The sequence below is a fragment of the Parastagonospora nodorum genome, assembly GCF_000146915.1.
Source record: "Parastagonospora nodorum SN15 chromosome Unknown scaffold_4, whole genome shotgun sequence".
NCBI classification, from domain to species: domain Eukaryota; kingdom Fungi; phylum Ascomycota; class Dothideomycetes; order Pleosporales; family Phaeosphaeriaceae; genus Parastagonospora; species Parastagonospora nodorum.
The window spans coordinates 47,149-72,683 of NW_001884552.1; the positions used below are offsets into that span (position 1 = coordinate 47,149).

At 53.2% G+C, this 25,535-nt stretch overlaps 12 protein-coding genes across 12 annotated transcripts; 7 read left to right on the forward strand and 5 right to left on the reverse strand.

Moving 5' to 3' along the window:
• Positions 1–677: 677 nt before the first annotated feature.
• SNOG_02574 (hypothetical protein) lies at positions 678–4,195 on the reverse strand (the record flags this gene model as incomplete). The annotated part of the gene is made up of 6 exons (XM_001793125.1): positions 678–2,019; positions 2,087–2,490; positions 2,689–2,753; positions 2,874–3,046; positions 3,333–3,985; positions 4,034–4,195. The coding sequence occupies 6 exons, from the start codon at positions 4,193–4,195 to the stop codon at positions 678–680; spliced, it is 2,799 nt and encodes a 932-aa protein (XP_001793177.1).
• A 922-nt stretch (positions 4,196–5,117) lies between these two features.
• SNOG_02575 (hypothetical protein) lies at positions 5,118–6,090 on the forward strand (the record flags this gene model as incomplete). The annotated part of the gene is made up of 2 exons (XM_001793126.1): positions 5,118–5,511; positions 5,552–6,090. The coding sequence occupies 2 exons, from the start codon at positions 5,118–5,120 to the stop codon at positions 6,088–6,090; spliced, it is 933 nt and encodes a 310-aa protein (XP_001793178.1).
• A 703-nt stretch (positions 6,091–6,793) lies between these two features.
• SNOG_02576 (hypothetical protein) lies at positions 6,794–8,827 on the forward strand (the record flags this gene model as incomplete). The annotated part of the gene is made up of 3 exons (XM_001793127.1): positions 6,794–7,886; positions 7,932–8,705; positions 8,760–8,827. 3 exons carry the CDS (start codon positions 6,794–6,796, stop codon positions 8,825–8,827), a joined length of 1,935 nt encoding a protein of 644 aa, XP_001793179.1.
• Positions 8,828–9,594: 767 nt separating this feature from the next.
• SNOG_02577 (hypothetical protein) lies at positions 9,595–11,178 on the forward strand (the record flags this gene model as incomplete). Its single annotated transcript, XM_001793128.1, has 2 exons — positions 9,595–10,443; positions 10,516–11,178. The coding sequence occupies 2 exons, from the start codon at positions 9,595–9,597 to the stop codon at positions 11,176–11,178; spliced, it is 1,512 nt and encodes a 503-aa protein (XP_001793180.1).
• A 171-nt stretch (positions 11,179–11,349) lies between these two features.
• On the reverse strand, positions 11,350–14,339 carry SNOG_02579 (hypothetical protein; the record flags this gene model as incomplete). Its single annotated transcript, XM_001793129.1, has 5 exons — positions 11,350–11,879; positions 11,944–12,081; positions 12,563–13,042; positions 13,071–13,173; positions 13,194–14,339. 5 exons carry the CDS (start codon positions 14,337–14,339, stop codon positions 11,350–11,352), a joined length of 2,397 nt encoding a protein of 798 aa, XP_001793181.1.
• A 411-nt stretch (positions 14,340–14,750) lies between these two features.
• On the forward strand, positions 14,751–14,945 carry SNOG_02580 (hypothetical protein; the record flags this gene model as incomplete). Its single annotated transcript, XM_001793130.1, has 2 exons — positions 14,751–14,834; positions 14,895–14,945. 2 exons carry the CDS (start codon positions 14,751–14,753, stop codon positions 14,943–14,945), a joined length of 135 nt encoding a protein of 44 aa, XP_001793182.1.
• A 313-nt stretch (positions 14,946–15,258) lies between these two features.
• On the forward strand, positions 15,259–15,896 carry SNOG_02581 (hypothetical protein; the record flags this gene model as incomplete). Its single annotated transcript, XM_001793131.1, has 2 exons — positions 15,259–15,488; positions 15,587–15,896. The coding sequence occupies 2 exons, from the start codon at positions 15,259–15,261 to the stop codon at positions 15,894–15,896; spliced, it is 540 nt and encodes a 179-aa protein (XP_001793183.1).
• A 517-nt stretch (positions 15,897–16,413) lies between these two features.
• Positions 16,414–17,552, reverse strand: SNOG_02582 (hypothetical protein; the record flags this gene model as incomplete). Its single annotated transcript, XM_001793132.1, has 3 exons — positions 16,414–16,661; positions 16,709–17,107; positions 17,231–17,552. The coding sequence occupies 3 exons, from the start codon at positions 17,550–17,552 to the stop codon at positions 16,414–16,416; spliced, it is 969 nt and encodes a 322-aa protein (XP_001793184.1).
• Positions 17,553–18,228: 676 nt separating this feature from the next.
• Positions 18,229–19,212, reverse strand: SNOG_02583 (hypothetical protein; the record flags this gene model as incomplete). Its single annotated transcript, XM_001793133.1, has 3 exons — positions 18,229–18,535; positions 18,604–18,670; positions 18,726–19,212. The coding sequence occupies 3 exons, from the start codon at positions 19,210–19,212 to the stop codon at positions 18,460–18,462; spliced, it is 630 nt and encodes a 209-aa protein (XP_001793185.1). The 3' UTR covers positions 18,229–18,459.
• Positions 19,213–19,320: 108 nt separating this feature from the next.
• SNOG_02584 (hypothetical protein) lies at positions 19,321–20,529 on the forward strand (the record flags this gene model as incomplete). The annotated part of the gene is made up of 2 exons (XM_001793134.1): positions 19,321–19,527; positions 19,573–20,529. 2 exons carry the CDS (start codon positions 19,321–19,323, stop codon positions 20,527–20,529), a joined length of 1,164 nt encoding a protein of 387 aa, XP_001793186.1.
• A 739-nt stretch (positions 20,530–21,268) lies between these two features.
• On the reverse strand, positions 21,269–23,089 carry SNOG_02585 (hypothetical protein; the record flags this gene model as incomplete). The annotated part of the gene is made up of 3 exons (XM_001793135.1): positions 21,269–21,833; positions 21,893–22,547; positions 22,600–23,089. The coding sequence occupies 3 exons, from the start codon at positions 23,087–23,089 to the stop codon at positions 21,269–21,271; spliced, it is 1,710 nt and encodes a 569-aa protein (XP_001793187.1).
• Positions 23,090–23,551: 462 nt separating this feature from the next.
• SNOG_02586 (hypothetical protein) lies at positions 23,552–25,477 on the forward strand (the record flags this gene model as incomplete). The annotated part of the gene is made up of 3 exons (XM_001793136.1): positions 23,552–24,033; positions 24,106–24,351; positions 24,424–25,477. The coding sequence occupies 3 exons, from the start codon at positions 23,552–23,554 to the stop codon at positions 25,475–25,477; spliced, it is 1,782 nt and encodes a 593-aa protein (XP_001793188.1).
• Between the last annotated feature and the right edge of the window lie 58 nt (positions 25,478–25,535).

Sequence of the window (25,535 nt, forward strand, 5' to 3'; positions counted from 1 at the left end):
CTCTTGTTAGCGAAGCAGTACACTTCCGAAAGCCAAGCCGCAACCTAGTCGATCAGTCGCCATGAGCTGCGGGAAGCGTTCAAAGATCGGACGATTATATGCCGATTTACACTCGTCTTTTCCTCCAAGAGGACAGATTCGCGACGGCCCGACACGACAATAGGTACTCATGACCTAGGATGCGCCTTGGCGTTTGGTGACCCTGCAGTCGGCATTCACACCTAGGTACGGCCCGTAGTCGGCCGCGCAAACAACCCGCCGAGTCACGGCCGACGGAACTATACAACGTGCATGATTTTCCGGTGGCAATGGTTAACCACTTGCAATCCGATTCAGGGTACTCTGGCTTTCTAGCAGGTCTGTGCAGCCGTATGTATAGGTATTTTGGATGTTTTGTCGCTGGTTTGCATCTTTTGCACAAGATGCACGCCAGGCTTTGCTCTCGTAAAAGTTGGAGTGTCTCTCGTTCGATACATTCGAATGAATCAGGCGGCCTGTCCCACATGCACTTGGAAACGAATGCAATGCCATGTGGAGACTTCATTGGTGTCGCCGTAGGCAAGGAATAGACACCGGCGCGGACCCGGAGTAGAAGTAGAAACCTTGTTCGACATCTACGTCGCTGATCGTAGATTCCGGAGCCGTCTCAGAACAAATGGATATCACAGATTCACCGCCTACGATCCAGCCGGTCTGGCACCACTCAAATGTACAACCTGCCCTGAGCCCGCCCCTCCACCCTCCTTCTTCCATCCTAGCACATCATCCTTGCTCTTGCTGACAATGATCTGCCACGGAGGCGGAAATGCATTTCTCAGACCACCAGGCTTGTTCATCCCTTGCAGCCCAACCTTGTTCAGCTTTTGACTAATGTACCCGTTCAAAAATCCCTGAGTGATGAGACTACCACATATACATTCGATCTCCAAGGTATCGAAGTCGTGATTGTACGGCACCATGCCCTCGACACCAGCAAAGTCCGGATCGATGTAGTTCGACATAGACACAGAGGCGTGATCCATGAAGATGTGGCCAAAGTTGCGGCGCCCCGGACCTAGATCCTGCGCGGCCATGGCAGGGTTTCTAATCTTTGATCGACGCTCGAGGAAGTTGAAAGCGTGCACCAGAGCATCCAGATCGATCGAGGACGCTCTGACGCCGCCGTGAGGAGTGATTGCTGACGATGTGCTTAGTTGTCCGGTCAAAAGAAACACTTTCCGAGCAAGCGACCGCCACACAAGGACTTCGCAGTAGTTGCCGAGTTGGTAAAAGCAGCGGTAGCGGATGAAGAAAGGCGCACTTGGATGTGTTTCATCGAGGTCAGTGATGCGCATGAATGTTTCGAGATCGCCCTTGCGGATGGCTTCTGTGAGCGGTTTGAAGTGTTCCCGGAAGCCCTGTGCTTCCTTCATTTCGTACACGCTCTCAGTTGGGAAGCGGCCGAGGATGATGTTGGCAACAGTGAGATAAATGAGTATGAGGCGACGTTGCTTATAGCAGTCTGGATGTGCGTAGCAATTGTCCCAAGCTTCCTGGAGCACTAATTGCGCCCAGTAGAAGTCTGTGTTGGCGAAGTGGTAACGACCAAGGTAGTACAGAAAGGTGACTTGCTGGCCCGGCGGGTATATTCGGAGCGGTGGTGACGAATTCATGATGTTCTTGAAGATGGTGTCGCAGCTCGCAATCTTTTGGGCTTGGAAGAGGATCTGCAAACACATGTTCGCCATCTTGTATATACCTACCTTTTTACCGTCAGGCCGACCATCTTTGATCCCTCCAGGTACCGTGTTGCGGTCGTTTAGACATGTGATGAACGCTTGGCGAACTACATTGGCTGCCTTCTCTGGAAGTGACTCTCGCCGGCCTTCTTCGCTGGTGTTCTCTTCGAGTAGATGCTGAATCAGTTCTGGCTGCTTATCAAGACCCACTGCGACCTTTGCAAAGACTTTTGAGTAAGATATGATTGTAGGCAGCATGAGTATGCCCTTGGTTGGGTGCTGTAGCGCGCTGTTTGCTTGTCTATACGCAATCAGTTATTTGCAACATTGCTTTGCGATGTCTTCAACACGGCTACTCTAAAACTTACTGTAGGAGGTCACTTAGGCTTTGGTATACTTCAAGGATATTGTTTGGGTCCACATCTCTTAGGAAAGCCATCCATGCGACGAGAAATGTGACCAGAGCGCCCCATGACTGTACAGGCCGTCCATCGCTATCTTCACTCTCAGCAGTCTCAGACACGACACGTTTTATGAGTTGCTCGAGCCGTTGGGTGGTGTTACTATCGCCTTCAGGATAGTTGCTTTGTAGTGATTGGATGAGCTCTTCATGGTCGGGTGGGTATGGAGGCTCAATGATCACAATGTCTCTGAGTGAGTTCGCGTTCCAAGCTTGTATGGCACTATTTAGCGCCGTGCAAAGCCGTGTCTCCACATTGTTCTGGTTCTGTCGGAACGCGTTCATGATGTTGTGGTTGTTGAAAGCAGGGAGCTGTTGCGGTCAATGGTCAAACTAAGAGCTTAGCGTCAGGTCCTAGCTTCCTCGCTTACAACACGCGTTATCCCTGCAGTGATCATGACTACCTTTCACGTGCACCTTACGTTAACTCCTTGGCAAGGTATCTATGGGCTGTTCAGGATATTCACTTGGACAGAATTATACTACTAGCCACACCCAAAGAATTCGCACATCGTTGGTCATGGCTTCGATGCCGCATCTTTGCAAAGCAGGCTGAAGGAGAATCTGGGCGGCACCTGGAACGCGGTAAATAATACATCAGGCCTACAGATACCCTCGGTTATGTACCGCTTCAATCGTTCTGTTCACTGGAAAAGGGGCTATCCCGACCAACAACGGATCGTGTCGTAAATCACCTCGTTGTGGGAAAAGTATGGCCTCGACTCTAAGACACAGTTCAACACACGTGTTGAGCGCGTCTACAAGGATCCTCATGGCCACTGAATCGTCCACGACCCATCTCTTAGACGCTTTGACGGTGTCATTGCTGCTGTTGGCACGTGTGGTGATGCTAAAATGCCTACGCTCACTGGACAAGACCACTTCAAGGGCTGAGTGTTGTGGAGAAGGAGGATCGAGAGAGAAATGGGCTGGGGATAAGGAATCTGGTGGATTATGAGGATGCGGAGAGTTGAGTTGGTGGTGGATTCATTGAATTGACCAAGACATGACTTGCCGTCGCAAAGGAAGCCTAGTGATACTGAGAATAACTTCAGGCTATTGGGTGCCCTGGCGTAGTTGATGTCCTACAGTAAATGGTGGTACAAGCTCCATCCCTCCAACATCATCCCGCTCAGTCGTCCAGGTCGTCGAACATGTCAAACGTGGCTTGCGGCTGAGCGGGTCGAGCGGGTCTTGGAGCCTGCGCCTGCACTGGCTCAGCAACAGGCTCAGGCTCAGGAGGCGCTTCTACTACTCCCGCCAGACCCTTCCTCTGCGCCTCTTCGTGCGCCGGGATATCAAAGTCGTCTACATCCTTGCCTCGCGCCTGCCAATACATGAGTTTAGAGAGGTTTCCAATCCTAATCTTCTCCTCGCTGGGCCATGGATACCACGCAATCTGACTCTTCTGAAGCTTCTCCAGCCACTCTTCTTCCTCGGCTGTGACTTCGGCGGGCTTGTTGTCGGCATTGTCGCGGTCCTTGGGGGCGTCTGAGTCTGGTTGTGCGGGCGCGTGGGCTGGGGTGTTTACGCCGCTAGAGGCTGCGTCGTCTTTGTCTCTGTCTTTGTCTGAGGCTGCTTCTGGTGCGCGCTCACGGTATGTGGGCGGGACAGTGTACTGGGAGATGTTTTTCGCATATTGCAAGAGCTCGTCGAAGCGCACAGGGCGGGTGTCGGCGGGGAAGCTGGTCGCTGGGGTTGCGTGCAGCTCGTGGCGCAAAGTTGCTAGGGCGGTCACGGAGGACTTCTTCTGCTCTTCGAGGGCTTCGACTTGGGCGCGCAATGTGAGGATTCGTGCATGGTTTGCCTGGTGCCGGGATACTGCTGCTATTAGCCTGCACTCCTATCAAGACACTTGGCCCGACGCACGCTGATCTAGGCCATGGCTGAGTTGGTCATCGGCTGCGACCAGGTCAATGGCAGCCTGTGGAGATGGGTTGTAGGCAGCAATTGAGTCGACCAAGGTGCTTAGTGCCTTTTCTATGCGATCAAAGTGGGTTGACAGGACGTCTTCCATGGCTGGGTAGTGTGGTGACGCGTCGTATGAGGTGTTGGGGGGCGCTACTTGATTGAGCTACGCCTGGCTGCACTGTCGCGAACCCCACGTGACCGCCAGACAACGCAGCGTTGCGGCGAGGAATGGCAAGGGAATACGCATAGGGCTGGAAATGCAAAGGCGGCAGCGGGCGCCAAAGGCTGGGCGGTGGGTGGTCAACCCGGCTTCACAGCAAATGCATCAGCGCGCGGCCGGCGGCAGAGACACTCGACACGTCCTTCACTGGCCGCGACGGAGGCTATTTCGAGGCGTGGGGTAGGGCGATTGGTGTTGCATCGACTGTGGCCCAGTCGCACCATGACGGAGGGGCCTCGGGCACGCCGCTGGATGTTGGATATATTTGTCGAGCTGTCACGAACTTGGCTTTGAAACTCTTTCGTCACGTTCCGAGCTTCCCTGTCTGCAGGCGTGCCTCTCCGTCTGCAACACTTTGACGTAGCTTCGTGCTGTTTGGTCGTACAGGCTAATCTCCATTGCACCTTCCATACTTTGTTGTGCCTTGCAGCTTCCATACACTGGTACCCCGCCAAACCCAGTACGAGCACAACGTCAGAACGCCGCCACCACCTCACAGCTGACCAACAGCTGCTGCGCCTACCCAGACCCTCTCCTGCTCCCTCCCCGATTCCTGCGCGCCCCGAACTCTCCACCGCTCCATATCCGACTCTTGTTCGTAGCCATGGGTAAATCGTAAGTTTTCCTCCAGCCTCCTTCCACAGCGCAGCCGGCAGCCGGCAGCCATGGCCCTGGATACGCGTGAATACGCTTTCCCTTCACTGCACCCCTCCGGAATGAGCATCTCCAAGCTCCGCCATGGCCTCAGCATTCGCCCGCAAGTACAGCCGCCTCGATCGCCCCGCTCCCGACCGCAGATCGCGCAACCATGTCTTTGCAGACAGACGACGGCGAATACCCCATCGATAAACGCAAGCGCCAGGGTTCTCAGCCGCGTATACCGCTCGGAGCGCATGACGTGCCACTGCTAGACTGCTGCCAACCACCGCCCAAGTTTGCGCGTCTGCACTCCGCCGAGATACCTCACCCCGATGATCCCGGCTACGCCCACTACAAGGCGGCACGCGACAGCGCCTTTGCCGCTGCCGTCCGCTGTTTCGAGAGCGAGCTGGGAGCCCGCTGCGCTGTGGAATTTCTGCACCTTGAGAACGAGAAGCTGATTGTGCGCCACTATAGCCAGAGCAAACTGTCCCAGCAGGAACTGGCAGACCTCCAGAAAGCGACGCACTTCGACAAGAAAGAGCTGCAACAATGGTACAAAGGTGCGCAGAGAAAGGCCAAGGACTGTGGCTGGTATCTAAGTGCAAACAGGTTTCCTCAAGGACTGTCCCTCGGGCATGCTCACCAAGGAGGAGTTCCAGAAGATCTACAAGCAGTTTTTTCCGTTTGGGGATCCGTCGTCATTTGCAGATTATGTCTTCAATGTATTTGACGCGGACAAATCGGGCACCATCGACTTCAAGGAGTTCATCTGCGCTCTAAGCGTCACGAGTCGCGGCAAGATGGAAGACAAGCTTGATTGGGCGTTCCAGCTCTACGACATTGACGGCGACGGCAAGATCAGCTACGAAGAGATGCTGGCGATCGTAGAAGCAATCTACAAGATGGTACAAACTCCCTTGGCTTCAGTCTTCCAGTCTTTCATGTACTCACCCCTTCAGGTCGGCTCCATGGTCAAGCTCCCCGAGGACGAAGACACGCCCGAGAAGCGAGTGCGCAAGATCTTCCGGATGATGGACAAGGACGAGAACGGCAGCCTAGACATGGCAGAGTTCAAGGAAGGCTCCAAGCGCGACGAGACGATTGTTTCAGCGCTCTCCCTTTACGATGGTCTGGTGTGAGGAGGGTCGATACCCCAGTGTCGTTTTCTGTACTTGTCTCATTCGATATCAAAGCGCGTTCATGGGATTTCTAGCATGCCTTACTTGGGTGCCGTATTACGGGGAAGGAAGTCTGACATCGCTCCGGCGTTAGGCACATCACGATTGATGTATATAGTACCTCGGGAAGAGGCCTTGGTCTCGAAGGAAATCAAAGTCTAATTCAATAACCTTTGTTCATGTTGGTGCCGGGATTGCACCGCCACGGGCCGAGCAAGTGCTTCTTCTGCAAGATAGGCTTTACACGCAGCGTCTGGAATAGTTGCAAACTATCGATACAATCATTCCCGTTTGCTCTAGCCAGCCAGACTTTGTAGTCGAACTAGGTGCCGAGGGGCTGATTCAGTGGCTTGAGGTTCGTGCTTGGCATCTGTAACGCGTAACTTGAGGTAACGTTGAGCTCGGGTCGACAGGTAGCTTCAAGAACACCACATTGCTATCACCACGACGCCGCCTCTTGGTGCCACCGGAAGCTGTAACCAATAACCAAGAGGATATCCAAATAGACCATCCTCCGCCAAGAACCAGCCGCTGCTACCAACAGAAGCCGTACTCCGCCCCAGCCGTCCGTCTTACCTACTTTTGAAGCGGACACATTTTCTTTGCGCTCTGCGCCGAAGACACAACACACTACCTTTCTTGATAGCCACAAGATCCAGGAAGCATGCGGCGACCCGATATATCGCCGTCCGGCGCTGCGTTAGCGTCATTGCTGGCTCTTGCAGCTCCTACATCGGCCTTTTACTTCCCAGGCACCGCGCCAACATCGTACAAAGAGGGCGACGCCGTACCGCTGTACGTAAATCGCCTTACACCCGCCGACTCCCAATACGACCCGAAGCTCCGCTCCGTCTTCTCCTTCGATTACTACCATGAGCCCTTCCACTTCTGCCAGCCAGAAGGCGGACCGAAAGAAATACGCGAAAGTCTAGGGAGCATATTGTTTGGCGACAGGATACAAACGAGTCCATTCGAGCTGCGCATGGGCAAGAATGAGACGTGCAAAGCGCTGTGTGAGGCGACATACCAGCCAGAAGATGCTGTGTTTGTGAACAAGCGGATTTACCAAGGCTACGACCTGAACTGGTTAATAGACGGACTGCCAGCAGCACAATTGCTGATGGATCCAAATACAGAAGAGGCATTTTACAGCCCTGGCTTCGCGCTGGGGCAGGTTGGCGACGACAGCCCGGAATTCAACAACCACTACGACATCATAATCGACTACCACGAGGCGAGCGCGAACAATTTCAGGGTCGTGGGCGTGTTGGTGGATCCCTACTCGTTGCGCGACTCGAAGATGCTGGGAGACGGAAAGGCGCAATGTGGCAGCATGAACGACGCTGTTGTGCTGAATGAGAACGCGGAGAACAAGGTCACTTTTACCTACGACGTATACTGGCGACTGAGCCCAACGCCCTTCGCCACGAGATGGGACAATTATCTCCACGTATACGACCCGAAGATCCATTGGTTCTCGCTCGTCACCTCCGCGGTGTTTGTGGTCTTCCTGGTTGCCACGGTCAGCACGATCCTAGTACGGACGCTCAAGAAGGATATCGCTAGGTACAACCGCCTGGACCAATTCGCGCTCGAGGACTTCGGTGAGAATGGCGATGTTGAGGACGGCGTAGCTGAGGACTCCGGTTGGAAGTTGGTACACGGAGATGTGTTTAGGCCGCCGAAGAACCCGCTTTTGCTGTCTGTACTTGCTGGCAATGGAGCTCAGCTCTTTGCCATGACTGCATTGACAATCGGTAAGTCACGAATTACATATAAACGGCATCACTAACACATGACAGCATTCGCCCTCCTCGGCTTCCTCTCTCCCAGCAACCGCGGCGCCCTCGGCACTGTCATCATCATCTTCTATACCCTATTCGGCTCAGTTGGCGGCTACGTCGCAGCCCGCACCTACAAATTCTTCAACGGTGAAGCATGGAAAATACTATTCATTGCCACTCCTTTTGCTCTTCCCGGCCTCGTCTTCGCCGTCTTCTTCCTCCTCAACCTTTTCGTCTGGGGTCGCGGTGCATCAGGCGCAGTTCCATTCACGACCATGCTGGTAGTTGTCATCATCTGGTTCATCATCTCCGTGCCTCTGAGCATCGCCGGTAGCTGGTTGGGATTCAAACAAGCCGCATTCGAACCACCTGTCCGCACGAACCAAATTCCCCGCCAGATTCCTCCCGCGGACGGTTACCTTCGCCCCCTTCCCTCCATGGCTCTGGCTGGTGTCCTTCCATTTGGCGCCATCTTCGTCGAGCTCTACTTCATCATGAACTCGATCTGGTTCAACAAGGTTTACTACATGTTTGGCTTCCTGTTCCTCTGCTTCGGGCTCATGATTATCACTGCAGCTGCTGTAACCGTGATCACGATTTACCTCCTACTATGTGCCGAGAACTACCATTGGCAGTGGAGAAGCTTCTTCACGGCTGGTGCAAGCGCTGGGTACGTTTTCCTCAGCTGCTTGCTCTACTGGGTCAAGGACGTTAGCTGGACTAGCTGGACGAGCGGAGTAGTATATCTCGGATACAGTGCTCTTTTGAGTAGTTTGGTGTTTGTGCTTACTGGTAAGTCTTCCACGTTTTCATCCAACACTCGATCAAAAGCTAATCATCATCCAGGCACAATTGGCTTCTTCGCAAGCTGGCTTTTTGTCATGAAAATCTACAGATCTATCAAAGTTGATTAAGTCCCCCTTACTTGGTTTTCGTTGGCGGCAGCTATCTATAGACCGGATAATCTTGTTGTATGTATGTATAGCTAGATGTTTTTTTTGCCATAGCGATTAGGCGTTGAGAAGACCTCCCAGCTCACTGTTGGTTGAGCAGGAATATCATTTGAACATATTGCTACTCCATTGTTTCCTTCTTGTAGCGCTTCTCTTACTTCGAGATAGTATCGTCTCACCGAGCTGACACGCAAATTTTATTTGAAATTGCAGGTCGCTTAACGGACTTGGGGATTCCGCCTAAAGAGTAAGCTTCCCAATAATTCTTTGCACGGCATGTGAAGGACTATCTTTGCTAGTGTGCATCTGGTATATCGTCTTGGGGATTTGCTTGCTTGTATGAAGTGGGACCCACGTATGGTGACCATGGTACGTGCAAATTCCTACCCAGGCGGTAATCCGGAAGAAACTCGCTCACTCAACACATGTAAGCAGATGTCCCTCGTCAGCTTCCGCACCGGCCCTATCTCGATATTTCTGAAGAGCTGTCAAGATGCGGACTACGTACCGAAACCTTATTCCCGACCCCATCCCCACATGGCGATACCCCAACAAGCTACTCGACGCGGCGATCCATGGCTCCATGATGCAACACCGCCCTAGCGTCAAGCTTCGTCGGCAGTAATGCTTGGGAAGCTTATTTTCCGCTTCCTGGGTTCTAACTATGTATACAAGCATGACATCCCTCTCGACCCTGCTTTCCTTCGTTCTTTCAGACGTCCGACAAAATGCGCCTCTTCACATCCAAATCCTCTCCCTCCCCACATCCCTCCCAAGAAAGCCATGAATCCCCTCCCAAACTCGAATCCGGGCCTGTCGAACCCCAGCCCGCAATCGACCCCATAATCTCAGCGCGCGTCCGCAGAAAACTCGATATCCACCTGATTCCCCTCCTCTCAGCTCTTTACCTCCTCGCCTTCCTCGACCGCAGCAATATCGGCAACGCGCGCATCGCCGGCATGGAAAAAGACCTGCGTCTCTCATCCCCAGACTACCAATGGCTGCTCACCATCTTCTACATCTCGTACATTGTCTTCGCGCCGCTCGCGATCATGTGGAAAGTCGTGCCGCCGCACCGCTGGGCGGCGTTCTGCGTGCTGGGCTGGGGCGTCGTGTCGAGCGTGCAGGCCGCGACGCAGAATTGGGCGGGCATGATGGCGCTGCGCTTTCTCATGGGCGTGGCGGAAATCGCATATGGGCCGGGCGTGCCCTATCTGCTGAGTTTCTTCTACCTGCGACACGAGCTGGGGTTGAGGGCGGGCATGTTTTTGAGTGCGGCGCCGCTGGCGAATACGTTTGCGGGTGCGCTGGCGTATGGGATTACGAGTGGGAGTCCGGGGCTGGCGAAGTGGAGGGTGTTGTTTTTGGTCGAGGGATTGCCGACGGTGTGCATGGCGGGTGTGGCATGGTTCTTTTTGCCGGATAGTCCTGAGAAGGCGAGGTTTTTGACGGATGAGGAGAAGAATGTTGCGCGGCGGAGGGGCGTGTTGCAGGTTGGCGATGCGAAGCGGTTGGGGGGGATTGAGTGGAGGGAAGTAGGGCAGGGGTTGTTGGATGTCAAGGGGTGGATATTGGGGGTAAGTACCAATTCAATACCCTCCACCATCCCAAAATCCTACTCATCGAAGTTAAATACTGACAAAGCATAGCTGATGTACTTCTCCGGCAATGTCGCCTTCTCCTCTCTCCCCGTCTTCCTCCCCACCATCCTGCGCGACATGGGCTTCAGCTCCATCAACGCCCAAGGCCTGACTGCACCCCCTTTCTTCCTCTCCTTCCTCGTCACCATCGCAACAACTTACATCGCCGACCGCACCCAGCAGCGTGGCATCACAATCGCCATCCTGACCGCCATCGGCGGCACGGGCTACATCATCCTCGCGGCCGCGCACTCCGTCGGCGCACGCTACTTCGGCGTCTTCCTCGCTGCAGCAGGCATTTTCCCCGCCATCGGCAACGTCTTGCCTTGGGTTACTAACAACCAGGGCTCAGACACACGACGCGGTGCGGGCATTGTTATTCTGAATCTCGTCGGGCAGTGCGGGCCGCTGCTAGGTACGCGGATGTACCCATCCCACGAGGGGCCGCAGTACGTCAAGGGGCATTCCGTGTGCGCGGCATTCATGTTTTTATTCTGCTTTCTCTCGATTGTCCTGCGCACGCTGCTGGTATGGGAAAACAAGAGGCTAGACCGCAAGTACGGCACGCTGGCGATGCAGAGACAGGCTATGCATGAAGCGGCGGCGAGCGGAGAGGAGAAGGATGGCGTTGGTGTGGAGAATTACGGGCCGTTGTTTAGACATGTTCTTTGATTGGAACTTTTTTATTATAATATATATATGTAAGTTTCATGGTAGCAGGAAACCTGGTACCTTGTTTCATTCAAGCCAAACTCCGAATCTCTTACATATCGATGTTTCTACATTCCCTCCCAAAACGCCCGGTTCCCATTTCTCCTACCATATCCATCCCTTCCTACCCCTTCACACAGCCAAATGGCTCATCGTCTCTCCTTTGCCCACCTGCGGCCCCAGCCTCGGCAGCGGCGTGTACTTGGGCTTCTGATTCTGCACCGGCGTCCGACTGCCCTGGCCTGGATACGCCCTCTTCTTCTGCTCCACGGGCGGCGTAAACGGCTTCGGCTGACCCGGCTTAACGACCGTCTTTTTATCCGCGGGATACGAGCGCGGGAGGGAAGCAGAGCGTGCGGGAGGTTTGAATGACGAAGGTGTGTTAAGAAGGGCTTTCTGGCCAGTTCCGACGACAGACTTCGCCCCGGTTCCCAGTGTGCTGGACGCTTTCTTCGTAGTGTTGTTGACTTGCTTCTCGCCTGGATACTTATTCGCACCCACGGGAACGCTCTTCCCCACCGCACTCACTTTACTCCCCGCCGGCACCGAGTTCGAGCGCTTGACCACGGCCTTTCTTGCCGTCGAGGGCAGCGCCTTGGGCGACGGGTGGTATGTCTGCCCGGAGATGGACGTCCCGTAGCCGGTGGCTTTTTTCTCAATGCCTAAGACACACACACACAGTCAATATCAGTAATGGTGAAAGGGGGAAGTAGCATTCAAACGTACTGTTCCCAACCCCCCTCCCGCCATTCTCAATCGCATCTCCCGCTTTGATCAGCGCGTTGCCCGCGTATTCGCCTGCGGACCGCTTTCCCGCGTCGACGAAGCCCGAGACCGACGACCAGAGGATGTTTTGGATGAAGCCTGCCATTGTTTGGAAATCGCTCACTTGCAAATCAGATGGCAGTTCGGAATGGTGGAATGGGCGGGTTCAAAGGCGACTAACAGGGTCGCGCCATGATGCGTCTTCGTGCGCCACATTGATGCGAACAAACCCTGTTTCCCACCTCTGGATGACCGTTGTGTGGTGCAAGATGACGTATTTGTGGCACGGCTGGGAGCAGGGATCGGACGGGCTGGAACGGGGACGGGGACAGGGGGGGAAGTGTCGATCAGGGTTTCTTGGGTGGTGGGTGTGTGGAGAATTTGAAGGGGATTTTCCTTTCCTGATATGCTTGAAATTTTGTGTATTTGAATATTGTACAACAGCGAAGTATGTATGCTACTTGATAACCTTGATGTAATCGATTCCCCATAAATGATGTGAAATATCCCAGTCCTTCTCGGACGCCCAAAAAAGAACGCAAGACTCCATCTCACAACTTCCTAGGCGCAGTACTCGTGCCTTTTCCCTTCACTGGCGCTCCTACGGTATTCTTCGCCGTCACAGGAGTCTTCTTCACCATGCTGGACGCCGCCCCATTCAACTTCGCCGGAGTACTCTTCTGCGCATTCACAACTGACGGCACAGGCTTCTTCTCACCCACGCCCTTCCCATTCGCATTCCCAACCGCCTTCTTCGCCCCCTCTTGCACCGCAACCCCTCCCCCCGGAGTAATCTTAATCGGTACCCCCGACGCCGTCATGACTGTCTCCCCCTTCTTCTTCTGCGCCTCTTCAATCTCATCCTTTTCAATCTTGACTCTCATGCCGTTCTTGAGCACAACCATGCCTGTTTTCTTTGCGTCTGAGACGTCGGTGGAGGGGACTTTGATGGTCACGCCTGAGGCGAGGGTGATTTCTTTCATGGGGCCGGTTGGGGGTGCAGGTGCGGGTTTGCGTTTAGGTTTCGATGCTGGCGCTGTTGTTTGTGCTTTCTTCACAGCTGGGGCAGTTTGTTTCGCGGGCCCTACTCGTCTTGCCGTCGGGGCATTCACAACAGTCTTCGCCCTCCTCTCCGTCGTCGGCGCAACCATCGTCTTCGTCAGCGCCCGCGGCACCGCCGTACTCGCCCTCCTATACCCGCCCGGCAAAACCGCACCACTTTTAATCGCCGTCTCCTTGACCAACTTCGCGAGATTCTCCTGCGTCAGCTTCTGCACCTCGGTCAAATGCTGGGGCTCCGCAGCCTGCATTGCGCCCATTTTCGCCGCCCCCTCGATCATCTTCTCCAGCTCCTCCGGACTGGGCAGACCCTTAACTTCGCCGCCTTGCCCGAGTAGTGTCTTGATGTGCTGCTCGAAAAACTCCTTGCCGCCGGGGATGGGCAGGTCTTCGGGCGACGCGCCGTACGCGACCGTCAGCGCCATCATGACGCTTGTAATGGGCGCGAAGATCTTGACGAATTCGTTCCAATTGCCGGATTTCACCTCCGTTTCAATTTGGACCGCGGGCCGTGGGACGCTGCGGATACTTTTACCGCCCTGAGAACTCTGGCTACTCATGTCGAGGTGGTCTTTCCAGAAGTCCTCGGCGGGGAAGCGCGTGTTGCGCGCGAAGTATTCGAGCATGTAGTCCTTTTCGCGCCAGCGGTTGCGCAGCCAGACTTCGAAGGCGGCGGTGTTTTGCAGCGGGATCGTGGAGAGGTGGAAGCGCCGCCAGTGCATGTTGACGGATTTGGGCGGCCGGCCTTCGAAGAAGGTGGAGCGCAGCGTGAAGATGTCTTGTCCGAATTGGCCGGGTGGCACACCTTCATAGGCGATGGTGCAGTCGTATAACCACTCGGTCGTGTCCTTCAGCTCGTTTAGACAGAATCTCAGGCCTGTGCTGCGAGGCAGAAGCTGATGCTTCATATCCTGCAGATTGTTCTTCTCCGCCCACTTCTTGCTCTTCTCCCTCGTCGTTGCGGAGAGATTCGTACCCTCAGGAAAGATAATAAGCCACATCGGATCGTTTGGCTTATTCAATTTTCCCAGATGCTTCTTGAACGTCCTCTGATCCTCCTCCCAATTCCTCGCCAGGAAGATGAAATTGTAGAACTGCGCACTCCAGCCGATAATAGGAATGTTTCTGAGGGACTCTTTGAGGATGATGTAAATGAACCCGTGCATGCTGTTGGTATATGCAATCCACCAAAGATACAACCAGTCAGTATACAGCTGATGATTCGCCATCAACACCATGCGCTCCGCAAAATCGCACTGCAGACTCCCATCTTTCTTCTTGGTCATCTGGCCCACCATGCTCGAATCTCCACTGACCCTCACCACTGTCGGCGCCCACCATTGCGTGAGACAAGTGACGAGAATCGCAAAGCTCTCCTTGGTATACGCCATGTACCCTTCGTAAAACTGCGGATCAATCAGCTTCAACGGCGCCCCGAGGAACTGCGAAGCGCTGATTCTGCTTAGACATTAGCTGCAATGTTTGGGGTTCGCAGCAGTCTGATGCATACGCCAAAACCCCAGACAAAAACGTCGACGCCAGCGTAAACGCCCGCTCTGCCTGCGTCAACTCGCCATACCGCGGCGGGCCCGCAGGATGCGCCGCGATATTCTCCTTGCTAACCCTCAGACCCGCGCCCAAATCCTCTCTCCCCTTTTTCTTGAGGGCTTGTCTGGCCGGCGACATGTTTGAATCAGAGCGCGCGCAGGATGTCGGATGTGCACATCGCGAACCCAAATGCCGTCAGGTCATATGGGAAAGTCAAGGCGATCGAGAACAGGATGACGATCCATGTGAGTGTCTCCACTGATGTGGGAAAACCCCTGTCGTGTTGTGCCGCTGACATGACGTAGGTTGTGGCGCTTGCTTCCCACTTTGTGTGCCACCTCAAGTCAAGATATTGAGGTTGCGTCGGATGGCGAAAAGCGCTTGTGTCATTGTTCCCCCATCTGCCGTGTACTGGTTTCGTACGTCTGTCGTGGAAGGGCATACTTGATCGCTACTTATTTCCTGCTTTTATTCTTCGTTGACAACTTGCATCGCAATCTGAACAAAAGGTCAGTATTCAGTACTTCAACTCCTAAACACCTGCTACATATACCCCTGTCAACTCGACGTATGCCCAGACTTGCACGCGAGCAACGCGTACTCGCACTTGAATCCCAAAGCTGACGATTCGAAGAACATACCAAACTTCATCAAACACTCACATCAAAAATGCCTGCCGCCTCAGTCGCCTCCGCGCCCGTGAACCGCACAACCAACCGTGCCCCAGCATCGCGAACCAAGAAAGCCACCGGCACAGCGACCAAGAAGGCTCAACCCACCAGCAATGGCGCGCCCAACGGCGCCAACCCCAACATGTCGCCGTACACGATAATGGCGTCCAGGATCGCCAACCGCGTCGCCGAAATGGCTGAGAACATCACATTCGTCGAGCGCGAGAGGTACGTCAAAGCTACCTCACGTTAGCGGCCGTTGAGAAACAGCTCAACGGCTACGCTACCCAACCGTCGCCCTGTCACCCAAACTAACGCTTCAACAGACCTGGCCAACAACCTGCCCAGCAGACCCCCTCGCCCTCCAGCACCACCAAGAAGCCCCCCCGCAAGCTTGAAATGCGGCTGCCCAACAACGGGCAGTCGCCCACGAATGTGACCTTCAGCGCGCCGTTCCTCGACAACACGTTGGCCAAGCTGCTGACGCTGCAGAACCGCATGCTCAAGGTGAGCAACGACATTGCGGCGAGCGCAGATGTGGACGAGCAGACGAAGCAGGAGCAGTTTGCGCAGAGCGCCGAGTTGTCGCGGATTATTGCGCTGATTTGTAGTGAGAAGGCTAGGCAGGGGGCTTAGATGGGAGACTTGGTGGGATGAGAAGGGGGTTGATTGTGTTTGGGTATTTCTTTGGGTTCGAGATGTAATGAAAAGGTCTCCTTGGTTTTGGGTATGTAGTGTACGATCATCGAATATCGCTGGAAACAAATGAGAAAAGAAAAGAATTCCATTCTGTTAGTCAGTCCGTCCGGATCTCGTGAGCGTCTCCAAGCCTGGTGATAACTCCTGGTTGCCATGTTGTTGGGCGACATGGTGATAGTCCGCAGAACAGTGAGGGTAGTCTGCTTTGTGTTGGTTATTCCGTTCACAAAGTATGGTTGCGCCTGGCGGTGTCGGCTCTAGGAGTTGTACCAAGTCGTCTTCTTAACATCCGTCGACTGCCACTCAGACCGCTCCAGCAGGCGGCCATCATTCAGCCTTTGTCCACTATTACCATCGTTAATATCGTCACAACACAACAGTAAACAAAGCACTAACCAACAACTGCACAATAATATACAAGCGTAAAATCAACTCGCAAAAACCGCTGCGTACGTTACCTCTTGGTCTTCGCGGCCTGTTCTTCTGCAAGACGCATCTTCGCTCTAGCGCTCTTGGAGCCACCGAGTTTCGGCCCTTTTGGCGCGTCTTTGGCTGCGGCTGGTGCGGGTTTGCGCTGCTGCTGTCGCGCGTCTTCGACGGACTCGTAGTAATCGGCTTGGAATTGGGCGAGGAAGGCGTCGTCGTTGTTGGCAGATGCAGGAGTGCGCAGATTTGCGTATGCTTGCGCATCAAAGTAGTCCACTGTTGGTGTTAACAAATGCTCGCGATGTCGTGCTCAGCTATCTTACGCTTGGCTTCACTCAGCACTGCTTCGACCATCTGGTCACGTCGAACATCATCACTGTTTCTCCGCTTCGGTGGTCGTCGAGGTTTGCCGTCTCTGCCTAGTCGCACTTTGCCCGTGGCTACGTGCTCGAACTCGCCGTTCTCGAGACGCCTCCACTTCTCGTCTGTTCGTTTCGGGACGGGTGCGATGTCCACTTCCTCAATCTTGCCCATGCCTGCTGCAATGCGAATGCTGTGTTCGATATTTGCGGGGCTCTGGGTCTCTGCTGATGGACCTGACTGCGAGGAACTTGTAGTGATTGTATTCCTCAGATCAGGTGCAATCTCCGCTACGGTAGCTCGGAGGTGTGGTGGAATAGGCCAGCCATACTGGCGGAAGTTCTGTTCAGCCAGGCGAGCTTCTACAAATTTCGTCCTGGTACGTTAGAGAGTGTCCTTTATCGCAGCCCGGAGTACCGCAATTTCCACTCACATCTGCTTGTCGTCTCTGTCCACGACCTGACCGGTCTGCGCGACGAAGCGACTCGTATAGAGGCCCTCTCGCGGTGCCTCGATGGGAACGAGCTCGGTTCTGGGTGTGTCTGCTTTGCGCAAAACATCTCTCAGCCGATCGCGCGGGCGCTTCCGGTTCCGTATGATGTCTCTGAGATTCGGTACTGAGTTGTCTTCGTCTTGCGGCTCCGCTGGTGGTGTCGGCGCATTGTCCGTCCGGGTTCCTGCATCGGGAGCTTGCGACTCGGATGTGATAGGAGCATCGTCTTCGGCATACACGCGCTTTGGATGCGCGATCTTGCGCCGCTTGAAACGGACCGCAGGCGTCGTACCGTCGCCTTCAACACTGGCCATTATGGTGTATGGAATAAAGAATGCGGCGTGTAAGGTGGAGCTGTAAGAAGCGCCATCGATAAGTGAGAGCGACCGAGGTTCGCGCACGGGCTAGTTCCAGTACGTCACCTTCACCTCGCATTCACAAGGCCCAAGAGGTATGACAATACTTGGTGTTTTGTCAAAAAGCCTCTCCAGAGACAATTCGTATTGCTATCTATCGATGCGATATCACTGTGGGGTAGACTACGATACTCCAAAGATATAACTAATTAGTATCGCTATGCAACGTGTTGAAGGCTGCCTGGCAAGCCTGATCAAGTCTCAGGTTTACCTTTAGTACCACCTAGTTAATCTAGATTGAAAAACTGCGAGCTCCCTGGTACGCCAATCAGTTCGGGATGAGACGCTTTTATCTCATTTGCCAGCACCATGAGAATTCATACATCTCGGACTAGAGCAGCCCTGCAACGTAGCACAGCCGTCCCATATTTGTCCTACAATGTTGAGATGCACGGATAGTCCTCCGCGTATTGCCGAGAATTTCAGCGCAGTCCGTCTTTCTTCAGGCCGGGCGAGGATACCAGGGACTCGGCTTGAGTAACATGCTTAGACCGTGCTAGACTTTAGTAGATTTCGAACTCAGCATACCATGTGCCACCTCACAACCACCAAGCGATTCTGCAGCTAATGACCGTGTGACCAAACTCCATGCATTCATCAATTGTATCCCAAGCATATTGCACCCTACGCCGCCTCATGCCCGCTCCCCACCACGCCTCATCCCCTCAACTCCTCGCTCCCACCGTGGTATCTCATGCATGTAAAATCCCAAGTCCATCGCCCCGTCGCATTTATTTCACCACGCCCTCGTCGGCGTTGAAGCAGTCGGCAAACTGCTTGCTGTGCTTGTTGCTCGCGTGGTCCGTCAGCATCTTCTGGCTCGTGGTGCCCTGGAAGGTCTGGAAGCAGGTTTTGCACTTGATGCTCTGGGCTGCGGCGTTCTGTCGTCCCAGTTGTTAGTACGACTTTCCCCCGGAATACTGGCATGTGCTTGCTGCGGAGGTCTTACGGATTTGATCTGCGACTTTGCTTCTTTGGGGCCGCTGTCGCCCTTGCGGTCGCGCTTCTGCTGTGCCCTGTGCGAGTGTTAGACGTGCCCCTCTGCGCGGGTGGAATGTGAGGCCGGCGTACTTGGCTCCGTTACCCATGGTGAAGGATGTGTGTGTGCTTGTGTGGCTGGCGGGTCAGTTGCTGGTGGTAAGCTCGGAAGCGGGTCTTGTATGACTTTGTGAGAGTTGTCTTTGTGAAGTGTGATGTTGCGGTGACAAGTCGCGTCGGCTGAGATTATTTTGCGCCGGTAGAGGGGTCTGGCCGCCGTTGGACCCTGGCTGCCCGCGATCTGCGCTAGGCTGTTTATCATGTGACAGACACTATTCACGACCACTCCCTTGGCTTCACCGATGCATGTGCTGGCTCTTCCTTCCTTCCGTGCACAACATGACGCGGGACCGTACGACGGAATTTCGTGGAATGCGCGATGAACACGCGACGACGTAGATGAAGCAGCTGTAACCAGGGGCCGCCGCTTGGTGAGTGATCGATATGTCACCGGCATCACAGGCAAGTGTCGCAAGGCGAGTATTTGATCACTGCTTAGCCAGTTGTTTGTATACCCCATTGTCCTTCAGGTCGTGTGTATACCGTGTTGTCTTCGACTCTTACATATTTTCAATTCCTATGCTTCTTGTTCCTCTTTCAACATCTCCTACTTCATCATTACTCCAGCATGGCGCATTCGCATAACCACGATCACGAGCACGGACACGATCATTCCGATGGGCATGGGCATGGTCACAAGCATGGTCGCTTTCAATTAGAACGAAAGACACGACTACGTGCCGTCATTGCCATCTCCTTCTGTTTCTTCGCTGCAGAGATCTCAGTCGGTTTCTACACTGGATCCCTAGCCCTTGTAGCCGATGCTTTCCACTATGTACGTCACTTCCATCATCGCATAATCCCTCCCTAACATGCCCAGCTCAACGACCTCATCGGCTTCATCGTCGCCCTCGTCGCCGTCGAAGTCTCCGAGCGCAAAACCTCCCCTCAAGACCTCTCCTTCGGCTGGGCCCGCGCCTCACTCCTCGGTGCCTTCTTCAACGGCGCCTTCCTCCTCGCTCTCGGCCTCAGCATCGCCCTTCAATCCATCGAGCGCTTTGTCTCTATCGAGCCCGTCGAGAACCCCAAGCTCGTCTTAATCATCGGCTGCATCGGTCTCGGCCTCAACATCATCAGCGTGCTCTTCCTGCACGAACACGATCATGACCACGGAAACGGCGGCATCGTCGATGTCGAGAGCGGCTCCCCTACCCAGACGCACGCAGCGCACATGCACATCATGGCCACGCCGAAGAAACACGGCATGGATCTCGGTATCATGGGTGTCCTAGTCCACGTCATCGGCGACGCCATCAACAACATCGGCGTCATCATATCCGCCGTCATCATCTGGTTTGTCAAGTCGCCCAGTCGCTTCTACGCCGATCCAGCTGTTAGTATGTGGATCGCCATTATGATCCTGATCTCCGCCGTTCCCTTGACGAAGCGCAGCGGCAAGATCCTCCTACAATCTGCGCCGCTGGGCGTCAAGATCGAAGACATCAAGCACGACCTCGAGTCCATACCGGGCGTGCAGAGCGTGCATGAATTACATGTCTGGCGTCTGGATCAGAAGAAGGCGATTGCGAGTGCGCATATTGTCGTCAGCGATCCCGATATTGCGAGCTTCATGAAGAAGGCGCAGACGTTTAGGGAGTGTCTGCATGCTTATGGCATTCACTCTGCGACGCTGCAGCCGGAGCTTGCGGGTTCGTCTGAGCACGAGATCAAAGATGCATCGAATGCAACGAGCGCGGCCAGCACGGCAAGGCCGAGTATTGAGAAGTGCGGGTTGCCGTGTGGGGTTGTGTGCGAGGAATTGAAGTGCTGTACTTGATGCGAATCCTCCTATGATAGATGGCCTTTTCAAAATAAAATTTCAAATTCTACTAAAATCTTGCTTCCTCCACAATTTCACCACAATCGCCCTTGACTCCGAATCATTCTCCGCATTTATATACCCGTGTCTCACAGGAAACGCCATCCTAGTCTTGGTGCCGTTGAGTTTGCACGCCCCGTTCCGCAACGCAGTCACAACCCCATCAATCCACCCACCTTGGGAACCTGTGAGTGCTCGCGATCGGCTCGTCTCGACGCTCTTAGTTGTTGACGTGCGCATGTTGAGGTGATTCGATCTTCACAGGGGATTTGCTGCGGCCCTGATTTGCTGAAAGGTGTGATGCTCATCAGAGGCATGATGCTCTCCACGTCGCGGACCTCAGTCTCCGCGATCATCCCGACCTGGGCTGGGAGGAAAGATTGCTGGGTCTGTGGGGTGGATTTGTGGTAAAGCTGGTCCCAAACTAGCTGGCATTTGTGCGCTCGCTTCGGAGTGTGCTGAGGTTGTCTTTTGAGTTAGGTGTGATTCAACTCGGCCGTTGGTAATGGCCCCTCTCCTCCTCTTTCCTTCTAGGAGATCCCATTTTATAAATTGCAAATGGTACTGCGATGTCCTGAAAATATGTTAGTCTCGATTGGACAAAAACCCGTTACCGACGTACGTTACGCTAAAGTTATGGTCTCGTTGCATGATATCCTCCACTTTGCGGGGAGTAAGTTTTCGTCGGACGTATAAATCATGAATCTTTTCCTTCACAGGATTCCAGTGTTGACGCGATGATCTCTTCTTTACCTCCCCATCTTCGAATATCCTCTTCGTTAGCTCCTTCATCTACGACGCCAAGGTATTTGGATAGTACACATCCATCGCCATCGAACTCGACAGAAGCGGATGGAGGTTCGGTGTCACTCCCATATGCATTACTCTCAATGCTGACTGGATCCCTTGTCGGGTCCTCTTGAAATTCGCCTGGTAGCTTTGCAGGGTCTTCGTTATCCTTCAAAGATGTAGCGTCGCTTGTTGACTCATCTCCTGATTCCTCGTCCGAGTCAACACCAGTAGGCAATATTGCAAGAGCAACTTCTTCCATGTGACGAGCAATATGGAGCGATAAGATATCACGATCCCCGGAAGTGAACTGAACACACAGAGGACATGTGACATCCAAGACTTGGACATCCATGCCATGGTCATCTTGTAGATGAGTCATGAGCGCATCGCTGTTCTCGTAGAAGACGTGAGTGTCGCTGCATTCTGCGAAGAAACAAGAATATGCTAGAATGTCATCGAAGACATGCTTCCTGAAGCGACGTGGTCAGCATTGATGTAGTTTGAGTTGTATAACAATGGAGGTACTTACTTCCAAGCTTTTGTCTGCTTAAAACGCACCTGTTTATTGCAGATTTCGCATGCAAAAGTTTCGCCAGACCGCGCTTTCGCTGGCAATTGTGGAACACGTTTGTGGCTCGCTTGGGCCCTGTGAGATACCACCGAGGGTGCAGATTCGGCAATATTCAACCCAACTTCTGATTGTGCTGGCAAAGAGACGCCGAGGCCAGAGTCATGAAAGATCGTTCTTGCCTTCTCCATAACTGTTGTTCGCAGTTCCTGCTCTACCGTTTCTTGCTGTAAATGGATCATGTGATTGTATCGTTTCCAGTTCAACTTTCCTAACTGAGACACAATTGCTAACGCAGCCAGTGGGAACTTTTGGGAAATGCTGTTAGCGTAGGCCTGTTCCGGTAGGTATTCGCCAATATCTTGGATAACTCGAGGCTCCTCATCGTCGAAGAATTCTTCTGCTGGTGATGCTAGGGTGGGTGCCAACATAATGAGAGTGTCGATCTTCATTCGAAGAGTCTGACATAAGCTTTCCGCGTCCTGCTCGGGTCGATGAGTATACTGATGTTGCTGGTACTCAATCATATTCATGATCTGCTCCAACGAAATCGAGATGCCCGTTGACTGTAGTACTTCTCTCTGTCGATGCTCACTGCTGATCAGAAGTATCAAAGCTGCTCCATATTAGCTACGGCGCAAAAGTTTGGCTGTTGTTCATTCACGTACATGTGCTGACAAATCGAGAGATAGACACGAGAACGGCCAGACAAGTATCGCGCAGCTGAAGGGAGTTTTGAAGCATGTCATCAAGACGGCCTCGCGACATTCCAAGGTCATCGATCCAGAAAAATAAGGCTGCGCAGCTTGACTCTAGGGGACCACAGTATTGAGGCACATCAGGATTCATCCTGACATCAATGAGCAAGAGCCCTAACGTCTCCATGAGAGGCCTTGATAGCGATGCAATAGGTCCTTGGTCGTGGAGTTCATGATTTCGCACAGTATTCGATACGGGCCTTCGTAAATTCTTGTCGCTATTTTCTGGCCCATCAAGCTCAGAGGTTGGCTGTAGATGGACTACAGGATGGGTCATCGATTTTTCCGTGGGTGGTGATGCTGTTTCTCGCGAGCGTCCTGCCTCAGCCTGCCAGTGCTCCGTCATCAAGCCGCCCTCTTCAGTAGCCGAGCGCTTACGGCGAGCCTCTACTGAAGACATTGATGACGACTTTCTGAACTACTTGATTGTCGCGTGCGATTTTCACGGTTTTGCGATTCTTCCCTACGGCAACATCTGCTCGCTGTCTCTAAAGTCAATTCTGTGCCGAAAGGGTGTAAAAAGTTCTGTATCGGCTGGCCTGCGGCCTCACTGTCGAACGATCGTGTCGAACCTTGGAAGTCAACGGAAATCTCTCAGGGCTGTTAAGTTGATGCTCAGGTATGTGTAGATGCCCAAGTGATAAGTCAAAGAGGGGTAGTCGATCGATAATGTTCGTCGGTGAGATGTCGACATGGTTGGGTATCATAGTCTGCGGCTGAGCAGCTATGGCAATTATGCTGCGCCTTGGAGGTGCATATGCGCCCATCGTATCGGGATCCAAACTGCGCCTCGCTCTGCCAACAATGCGACTGTCCCGAGCCTGATCAACCCTCATGTCCCCGAAAATCCCTTTTTTACGCCATGTCGGGCATCGAAATCGCAGGTTTGGTCTTTGGTATCGTGCCAATCGTTGTTAAGATTCTCAAGTCTTACGGTACAGCCAAGCGGAGGTTAATAACGTTCTCACGACACGTAGAAGTTGCAGACGACATCCAGACAAGGTTCGACGTAGCGTCAGCTCATTTTAACAATGATTGCCGCCTTCTGCTACAGGCAACTATTGCCGACCCGGACGAGGTTCCTGAAATTGAGGAGATGATGAACAATCCAACGCACAAGAGCTGGCAGAAGCAAGGGAAGCGTATAGATGAGCGACTAAAAGAGATTATGGAACAAGACTACGAGCTATGCGGAAAAATCGTGACACGACTTCACGACATTCTTTGTGAAACACAAAACAGCCTTAAACGACTTCAGGACAGCCTAGGCAAAGGAAAACGATCGCAACGCGAATACGTAGAAAAGATCTGTGATGCTTTCACTATATCTCGCAAGGAAAACGGGTATATTCGACAGCTTGAAAGTTTAAATATATGGAATAACTCTCTGAGCAAATTGCTTGAACAGAGATGCAGAATTCGAAAGCGTTGCAAGGTCCCCTCAGCTTGGATCATCCGCAAAGCCGTCCCAAAGCGCTATCAGCAGATCCGCCTCGCCTCGCAACAACTTGGAGAATCGATCCACGACTCGTGGTCTTGCACCAACACTTCACATAGCGGACATCAAGCTAAGCTATCGCTCGATGCTGAGAGCGAGCATGACAATGTGCAACTTGATGTTGTCGTCGCATGCCAAACAAAACCAGATCGGGCGATCCAAGGGTATGTCAGAGCGATTGTGCTTCACGGCCGGAAGCGATATGTGGAAACCATACATCTAATGACTATACATAGGCCATCCACCGACGTGCCAATATGGCTACAAATTCGATCCATTACGTCTCTCACAATATACAGAGCACCAACGTCTCCACCTCCACCAGTGCTTGCGAAAGCCTTTCGTCGTGGGCTTTGCAACATATCGCAAGTTACAACCCATACATCGTCAAGTAAAGCCAAGTCAACGAAAAGGGTCCGAATCGATGACCCAAAAGACGAAGTCAGGTCTCTTCAAGCGCCCGCAACGAGGAGCACAGAAACGACACAGGCCGAATCCTTCCTCATGTTGGACCTGAAGACAACCGAAAGCGTATGCTGCCATGTAACAAGCGTGTACTCGTCCACCTCAGCATGTCAAGATGGATGTGTAGGCTTCCTCGAGGTAGCCAAGAGTCGGCCAGCAATGCGATTCATGTTCTACGATGCCAGCAAACTCGCAGTCAATGACGTTTCCTCCTGCACCCGGCGACAAGGGGCAAGACCCATCAAGAACCTCATTAAAAGCTTTAATCCACTGCAACAAATGACGCTTGCTCACAAGCTGGCCGAAGCGGTTCTTCAATACCATTCAAGCTCCTGGTTGCCGCAGGCGTGGACGCTTCAGGACGTGGCCTATTTTACCGATACATCGCAACCCAATGCATGCGACATATCCGATGCACTCAGCAGCCTACATCTGAGCAAACGCTTTCCAAAAAATACCTCATGCCACATCGATTCAAAACAGGAATTGCTTGACTTGAAGCATAAAGTTGGCGTTCGTAACCTCACCCTGGCTAAGCTCGGCGTTGCACTGCTCGAGATCTGCACCAAAGACGATATCATGGGAACCCAACTAGATGGTACGCACGGTGAGATTATCAAGGCGAGAGGATTACTAGACGAAAAGCACCATTCGATCCAAGACTTCGGTCTGAGGTATCTCGAGATTGTGCGAAAGTGTCTGTATTGCGACTTTTCTTGCGATGATGATCTTCAGAGCGACGCACTGCAGAGTGCGATCTATACTGAGGTTGTGTGCGCTTTACAGGACAGGAAAACTCAATGTGAGAAATGGTTTAGCATGTGAGTTCATTAAAGTTCACACACTCATGATTGCACTGTTGCAAAACATCTTCCATTATTCC